Source organism: Cyprinus carpio, chromosome B15, assembly GCF_018340385.1.
Source record: "Cyprinus carpio isolate SPL01 chromosome B15, ASM1834038v1, whole genome shotgun sequence".
NCBI lineage: Eukaryota > Metazoa > Chordata > Actinopteri > Cypriniformes > Cyprinidae > Cyprinus > Cyprinus carpio.
The window spans coordinates 11,554,361-11,563,438 of record NC_056611.1 but is presented as its reverse complement, the minus strand read 5'-3'; the positions used below and the strand labels follow the sequence as shown (position 1 = coordinate 11,563,438).

General features: G+C 39.2%; 1 protein-coding gene across 1 annotated transcript in view; it reads right to left on the bottom strand.

Moving 5' to 3' along the window:
• Positions 1 to 306: 306 nt before the first annotated feature.
• The window catches only part of LOC109084006 (calcium-activated chloride channel regulator 1-like), a 24,890-nt gene continuing 16,118 nt past the window's right edge, over positions 307 to 9,078 (bottom strand). Inside the window, exons 14-15 of the mRNA XM_042739213.1 lie at positions 1,280 to 1,498; positions 307 to 1,130 (exon numbers count right to left, since the gene is read on the bottom strand). Of these exons, the coding sequence (XP_042595147.1) occupies positions 691 to 1,130; positions 1,280 to 1,498 (659 nt within the window). The 3' untranslated portion in view covers positions 307 to 690. The remainder of the gene's footprint in view (positions 1,131 to 1,279; positions 1,499 to 9,078) is intronic.

Here is a 9,078-nt window from a genome sequence, read left to right as displayed (position 1 = left end):
TATAAATATATAAATGTATATACATGTAAATATTTTCTAAATATATAATTTATGTGTGTGTATTTATATATACATAATAAATATACTCTGTACACATACATATATTATGTAAACAAAACTTTTATTTTGGATGTGATTAATCGTGATTAATCATTTGACAGCCCTAAATATATATATATATATATATATATATATATATATGTGTGTGTGTGTGTGTGTGTGTGTGTGTGTGTGTGTGTGTGTGTGTCATATATGTGTTTGTGTGTGTGTGTGTGTGTGTTTGTGTTATGATGATCCACACTAGATATTACAGGTAACATGGTCACAATGTAATGTTATTCAACCACACACAGGAGCAGAAATCGCATGAGGCAACAATGGTTACTGTTTTCTAATTAGAAACTAGTCTTCTTCCACCAGGGGTGCTTGAAAGCAGAATCAATCATTGAGGCACAGCCAGTTACGGATTTTTGTTTTGTATTACAGTGGACAATTGTACACCAAACTGAATAATTATGAAACTATATTCAGTCCACAGAATCCTATGTGATAGACAAAAACAGAAATCCTTCATAATAATCTGTGCAAGATTACACATGCTACAAAAATATGAAAGAAATAAGAAATTATGTTTGATGGAATTGATTATGTTTTAACGCTGCTGGATGTGCATTTATACCTTTTGTCAAATTAGGCATAAAGATTGTTTTGACCTTCATTTGTGATTATTAATGCCATATCACTCTTAGCAGAGCGTTTTCTGCGTTTCACTGCACACACCACTACAACAACAATAAAGCATAAGACCACAGTTACCACACACAGAGAAATGACAAGAACTGTCAAGTTCATGCCTGGGTTTGATATTCCTTGAGGTTTTGGACCAGGGAGGATCTTTGAAGCTTGAGCAATGTTGGAGGTTTCAGATTTTGCTTTTTGTTTGTCCTCCGACTGAACTGCAAAGAAGAGTGTGGTGCCATTTTGGATTGTGATATTGAGATTGAATGAATGCTGTTCAACTGATCCAGCCTTCTGAGGTGAGACAGCAGTTGTGTTGACTTCGTGACCATTGCTGAAGTTGAATCGAAGCATTTTAAGGTCAAAGCTCCACCTGATCTCATAGGATTTAGCTTTAAGGAAACCAAAAAAAAACAAAAAAAACACGCAATGCAAGACAATGAAAGTCATGATGTAACTTTAAAACAACTTTTATTTTGTCAGCAAAGATGTTAAGACAAATGGAAAACCTTTTAGAGACTGGTAAAATTGTATGATTTACCTGTCCCTTGGTCTAGGTCCTCACCAGGAGCTGTCCAGTTTAGAAGCACAGTGTCCTCCTGGATCTCAGCACTCAGATCGGTGATTCTGTTAGGAGGGAAATTTGATGGAGCTTGTCCAGAAAGTTTCACCATAAAACTCTCTCCGGTGTCTGTTCTGGTAAAGTTTCCAACGTCAAGTGGTTCTTCAAAAATGGGAGGCTTTGGAGGGCTCAGCTGCACTACAATTAAAATTAGAGTAACCACCTGAATTTATTATTATTATTATTATTACAAACCCGATTCCAAAAATGTTGGGACACTGTACAAATTGTGAGTAAAAAGGAATGGAATAATTTACAAATCTCATAAACTTATATTTTATTCATAATAGATTATAGATAACATATCAAATGTTGAAAGTGAGACATTTTGAAATGTCATGCCAAATATTGGCTCATTTTGGATTTCATGAGAGCTACACATTCCAAAAAAGTTGGGACAGGTAGAAATAAGAGGCCAGAAAAGTTAAATGTACATATAAGGAACAGCTGGAGGACCAATTTGCAACTTATTAGGTCAATTGGCAACATGATTGTGTATAAAAAGACCCTCTCAGAGTGGCAGTGTCTCTCAGAATTCAAGATAGGCAGAGGATCACCAATTCTCACAATGCTGTGGTGAAAAATAGTGGAGCAATATCAGAAAGGAGTTTCTCAGAGAAAAATTGCAAAGAGTTTGACGTTATCGTCATCTACAGTGCATAATATCATCCAAAAATTCAGAGAATCTGGAACAATCTCTGTGCGTAAGGGTCAAGGCCGGAAAACCATACTGGATGCCCATGATCTTCGGGCCCTTAGACAGCACTGCATCACATACAGGAATGCTACTGTAATGGAAATCACAACATGGGCTCAGGAATACTTCCAGAAAACATTGTCGGTGAACACAATCCACCGTGCCATTCGCCGTTTCCGGCTAAAGCTCTATAGGTCAAAAAAGAAGCCATATTTAAACATCTGAATCACCCACCACAAGTCCTGTGATGAATGAGTTGATGAATTAATCATTTCTTTATGTACAAACTTAAAACAATCTTAAACTATTGGCTGTATTATGCATCAAACACAAGACAACTTTAAGCAAATCGTGTATAATTAATATCTAAATGAATTCGAATTCTATTTTATACAATAAAAATAAAACGTACTTCAAATAAGAAGCCTTGGACAAACTATGCAAATATTTTTTCCAAAAAAAGAGTTTTCCGTCAAAAAGCACCTGATGGAGTTTGAACTTCACATTAAAACTGCTTCTGTTTCAAACAAACGCCGACACAGACGTGCATGCAAATATTTTTTCCAAAAAAAGAGTTTTCCGACTCCGCCACGTGAATAGTTCGCGCGTATGGAATTACATTTGCTTCTTTAAAAATTAACTAAACTTTATAAAACTGAACGTAACTTTATAAAACTGAACGTAACTTTTTCAGAAACTATCAAAAATATGCCATTGCAAAAGAAGAAAAACACAATGAAAATGAAAAAAATGAACTCAGTTGCACAAATTTAACAGGCTCTTCAAATATGCTTCATTGTTTGTTAATGTTTTTCAAAGATTCGTTTTCGCTAATCGTGGATTCTGAATGCATTGCCACAGATTTTGATTACGTTTTTCGTTTGGTGTTTTGACACAAACCTCTCGTGGGGGCGGGCTTAACAGTGATCTACTCTGATTGGATAGTGAGCTTTTGATGGACAGGTGCTCTCTGACCGGGAAGTACAGACGCCACTCAGTGGTGCGCATATTGGAAAGCTCTCGCGGTGATTTGTATAACTAAATATGTAAATAATATTTTGCCTTCAGTCGTCCCAGTCTGTAAAGATGAGCTTTTGTCCTTCAAGGCAGCTTGAAGTAAGCTTGTGTTACTGAATGACAATAATAACCCGCAATGAACTGCTGCACACTGTAACATGAATAACATGAAGAAGCGAACTTCCAGCAACACCGTGATGACATCATATTTTCCGCGCTCACCCAAGCGAAATTGTGGACACGTCGAGTACAAATCAGCCTTGACACAGAGAAAGGGACCGATGCCCGGCTACCCGGGGTTCATCTTTGGGAGAAAAATTAGCAAATTATTATTATTATAATTAATATTATTATTGTTTTTATTTATTTTATTAAAATTTATGTGTGTGTACTTCTAACATGTTTGGTTGGTAAAATAAATGTTGTAAATTCAAATCAGAGAGTCTTCCGTGTCTGGAATGGATGTATTCTTGAGTCTATAAGGTAACAATAATATAATAAGAAATCGGGCAACCAACTGGACCTCATCTACACGCGCTGTTGCTCAGTGGACAACACTTTAGTTACTCCACTGCACACCTCAGACCACTTCCTCATTACTGCTAATCTAGCACTTACTCCTGAAGCGGCACACGCTCCAACGCGGGTCACCTTTCGACGGAACCTACGCTCACTCTCTCCATCTCGCCTATCCTCTGTGGTTGCATCCTCACTTCCTTCACTCTCGCAGTTTTCAGCTCTGGACACGAACAGTGCTACGGACACTTTTTGTTCCACTCTGACTTCTTGCTTGGACAACTTTTGCCCACTGTCGTCTAGACCAGCACGCACCACCTCATCTGCCCCCTGGCTGTCCGATGTACTCCGTGAACATCGCTCTAAACTCAGGGCTGCAGAGAGGAAATGGCTTAAATCAAGAAACTCTACCGACCTCAGTGTGTATCAGTCTCTCCTCTCCTCCTTCTCTGCAAACGTCTTCACTGCTAAAACATCATATTACCACGACAAGATTAACAACTGTTGTGACGCTCGGACACTCTTCAAAACCTTCTCTTCTCTTCTTAATCCGCCTCGACCTCCTCCTCAGTCGACTCTTACAGCTGATGACTTTGCAGTTTTCTTCACAAATAAGACAAGAACCATCAGTGACCAATTCTCCACACCGCAGACTGAGGATAACTTCACAACGACTAATGCTCACTCGTTCTCCTCCTTCTCTCCACTCTCAGAGACGGACGTTTCTAAACTTATCCTGTCCATTCATCCTACTACTTGCCCACTGGATCCGATCCCCACTCACCTCCTTCAAGCGATTTCTTCTTCAGTCATACCTTCACTTACTCACATTATCAACTCCTCTCTTCACTCTGGAACATTTCCCTCAGCATTTAAGCAGGCTCGGGTAAGCCCACTGCTGAAGAAACCATCTCTAAATCCAGCACTTCTAGAAAACTACAGACCAGTATCCCTTCTTCCATTCATTGCAAAGACACTCGAACGAGCTGTGTTTAACCAGCTCTCTATGTTTCTTGTACAGAACAACCTCCTGGACAGCAATCAATCTGGCTTCAAAAGTGGCCACTCAACTGAGACTGCCCTGCTCTCGGTTACTGAAGCCCTGCGACTGGCAAGAGCAGCTTCAAAATCCTCAGTACTCATTTTGCTGGACCTGTCTGCTGCTTTTGACACTGTTAATCACCAGATTCTCCTATCCACCCTCAGAAAGATGGGCATCTCTGGAACCGCACTCCAGTGGCTTAACTCCTACCTGTCTGATAGATCCTTCATGGTGTCTTGGGGGGGTGAAGTTTCTAAGTCACAACAACTTGCTACTGGGGTTCCTCAAGGCTCAGTACTTGGACCGCTTCTCTTCTCCATCTACATGACGTCGTTAGGATCTGTCATTCAGAAGCATGGCTTTTCCTATCACTGCTATGCTGATGACACTCAACTCTACTTCTCATTCCAACCAGATGACCCGACGGTAGTTGCTCGCATTTCAGCCTGTCTGAGTGACATTTCTAGCTGGATGAATGACCATCACCTTCAGCTCAACCTTACTAAGACTGAACTGCTGGTGGTTCCAGCTAACCCATCGTTTCATCACAACTTCTCTATACAGCTGGGTTCGTCAACCATAACTCCTTCCAGGACAGCCAGAAACCTAGGAGTTGTGATGGATCATCAGTTAAGCTTCACAGACCATATTGCTACAACGACCCGGTCCTGTAGATTTGCCTTATTCAAAATTAGGAAGATTAGACCCTTCCTGTCAGAGCAATCCACCCAACTTCTTGTCCAAGCTCTTGTTCTCTCCAGACTTGGACTATTGCAATGCTCTCCTGGCGGGCCTTCCTGCATGTACTATCAAGCCTCTACAACTGATCCAGAATGCAGCAGCGAGGGTTGTCTTCAATGAGCCGAAAACAGCCCATGTTACTCCTCTCCTCATCAGGTTACACTGGCTACCAGTAGCCGCTCGCATCAAATTCAAGGTACTGATGCCTGCCTACAAAACCGACCACTGGCACGGCGCCAACTTACATAAACTCACTAGTTCAATCTTATGCACCCTCCAGAAGTTTGCGCTCTGCAAGTGAACGACGCCTTGTGTTGCCATCCCAAAGAGGTTCAAAATCACTCTCACGGACTTTTTCCTGGACTGCTCCCAGCTGGTGGAATGACCTCCCGATCTCAATTCGAACAGCTGAGTCTTTACTCATTTTCAAAAAACATCTAAAGACTCATCTTTTTCGCCTGCACTTAACCAACTAATACTAGTACTTACCTTTTTTCTTTTCTATCATATTCCCAAAAAAAAAAAAAAATAATAATAATAAAAAAACTCTGGCTACGTGTTCTGTACTAGACTAACTGAGACTTGTCATAGCACTTGTATACCGTTGTTGTTCTCGTTGATCTGATTGTTTCTACTGTTCTCATTTGTAAGTCGCTTTGGATAAAAGCGTCTGCTAAATGATTAAATGTAAATGTAAATGTAAATGTAAATAACCTTATTTGAAATGGGTTTGGCTAAAAGAAAATTTTGGTTTCATCTATACTTCTAGGTACTTGTACTATATTGACTGGGTTAAATAGAATTGCATTACTAAAAAGAGACTAAGCAAGGCACCGAACCCACAACTGCTCCCCGGGCGTCGCAGCATAAATGGCTGCCCACTGCTCCAGGTGTGTGTTCACGGTGTGTGTGGGTTCACTGCTGTGTGTGTGCACTTTGGATGGGTTAAAAGCAAGGCACGAATTCCGAGTATGGGTCACCATACTTGGCTGTATGTCACGTCACTTTCACTTTCACTAAAATAACATTTTCATTGACTAAAACTAGACTAAAATGTCATCAGTTTTCGTCGACTAAAACTAGACTAGACTAAAAAGAGTATGAACGTGACTAAAACTAATAAAAACTAAAATGATAGCTTCACACAAAGACTAGACTAAGACTAAAATTAAAACAGGCTGCCAAAAACAACACTAGTCCCATTTAGCAACTTGTTAGCAACCGTCTTTTTTAAGAAACGTAACAGTTTAAAAAAAAATTGAGGGGGGTGTAACTGGTGTGTTTAATGTTGTACAATAAAACTTGAAAGTATCTTGAGCCTGTGTGAACCACGGACCTTATGTTAGGGATTTAACCAAAATCCCATTCAAAAAACCCATTGACTCTTGGACGATGGAACCGGAAGTGCTAAAATGCTAACTCGCTTCACCACTCTATAGCCTTTGATTTTGAGATGTGAGGGAGCATGTGATTTGGTGAATATAGTGAACGAATATGCCCTTCACTGAACGAGTTTCATTTGAGTCATTTGAGTGAACGAAATGACCGAACTGCTTTACTTTTTGTGTTTTTGAGGTTGTTACTTTCTTAACACTTTCTTGAACGTTCTATAGTGAAACTTGGGTTGAAAATATTACTTACAAAAAGCTGTGCAGACAAACATTGTGGGATATATATATATATATATATATATATATATATATATATTAATATATATTATATATATATATATATATATATAATATACAGTATATATTATTTGTCATTTTTATTTGAATATCAAAAATATAAAACATGTTCTTAACAAATAAAAAAAAAATGTTTATCCACATAAGGATGTAGTAACTATATACAATACATAAAATTAAATGAATATTAAATTAAATTTATTTGGCCACACCAATATCAACAAATTACGTCATGTGCATGCACACATAGGGGAGTCGAATTCTGGCAGGCAGTCGGAATGCGGCACAGTAGTGATAAGAAGTCCGGCTCTTTTCAAAGATTTGGCTCTTTTGGCTCGGCTCCCTTAGAAGAGCCAGGCTCTTATGGCTCCCAAATGGCTCTTCATTTAGTATCACTTAATGGAGCCTTCTATTTTAGCCCAATTTAGCAACTGTGAATGGTTTGTGTGTTGGTAAGTATTATTATTATTTTTTTTTTTATTCAGTGTTTTTTTCATTTAGTATCACTGAACCACAGTTTCCAAAACCCTTTCACTAGATTGGGATGTTCTCTTTTATTCTGTACGGCAAGGGCAGTGACTGTAACATTGAGCATATTTTGCAATATTAAACACGTATTTATACCGATTTCATCAGGCTCTGAAAATTCTTCAAAAAGAACACAAAGAATGGCCTTCTCAGCTGCCATAGTTGCAACTCTTGCGTCATCAGAACCATTTTGTCGGGGCTGAACGCTGCCCTAATGCGATTTCTCCTCTCTGTGATTATTTGTCCTGTTTTTGAGAAGACTCTCTCTGAGGGGACCAATGTTGCAACAATGCAGTTGTCTTCCTACATTTACCAATGCGCTTGTGTTTAAATCATAGACTGTATAAAAACATGGACGTAGTGTCTGTGACATCACCCGTAGCTTTTTGAAGAGTGTTTTTGAAGCTCAAAGTGGGCGGAGCGGGCCGTCACCATCTTGGCAGCAAGTCACCGTGTGTCACTCCCGGATCATCGAAAATGGGCAAAAAGGCGGGAGCTGGTTGCTGAAGCCATGCCCACCTAGCGCGATGGCAGTGTCAACAGCAGCAAACCACCTGTCACTCAAGTGTCCATGCCCTTAATTATGCAGAACTTTAAGGCTTAATATAATTAAAACGGATGAGTTATAAAAAAATTCACCCCCCCTCACAGCTGTCATGAAGGGCAAAATTAGCTATACAGACCAAAATAATTTTTTTTCTGTAGACATGTTTTTTTCTGCTGTGAAGTTGGGCATTTTAACATGGGGAGTCTATGGGATTGACCTCCCTTTGGAGCCAGCCTCTAGTGGCCAGTCGAAGAATTTTTAGTCGTAGTCGTAGTAGTTTTAGTCATTTCCTTGTTGGCTTCACGAGAGAGAGCGGGAGGTTGACGTTTCACCATTGTTCACAGTTTTAGGTCAGAACTGTATAAACATCTTTCATAAACGTCATACTGTCAACAGCTTACCTATTTAACCATAAGAACTTAATGAGCAACAGAAAATAATATACCCACTTATATGTGTACTCTTGCCGCATTGCAATGCACTTAAGAAGAGGGATCCTTAAATAATTAACCATGGTTTTACTACAAATAAAACCAAAAAGTATGTAGCTATTCAGTTCGCAATTTTTAGCGAATTTAATAGCAGCAGAATGGCATAGCTAATTCAGATGCAATGTTAGAAATAATATTAGCAGCAGTCTGCATAGCAACCAATTATTATTGCTAATACAGCAGAGGCAGCAGAAAGTACTTTAGTTAAATGTAATTTCAGTGATAATGAATGGATGGGCAACAGCAATTCTAGTAGCAGCAGTATCCAGAATTTCAGATTGCGTTAATAGCGAATTATTAATGGCAGTATGCAGAGCAAATCAAATTATGCCTTTAGTTGCGGCAGCAGTAGGTAGACCATAGTTGCTGGAATTTCAGTGACTAAAATGGATCTCTTCAAGCGAATAGGCATCATTTGCGTTTTGTTGATTTAAAAGGGGTTTATAGCAAT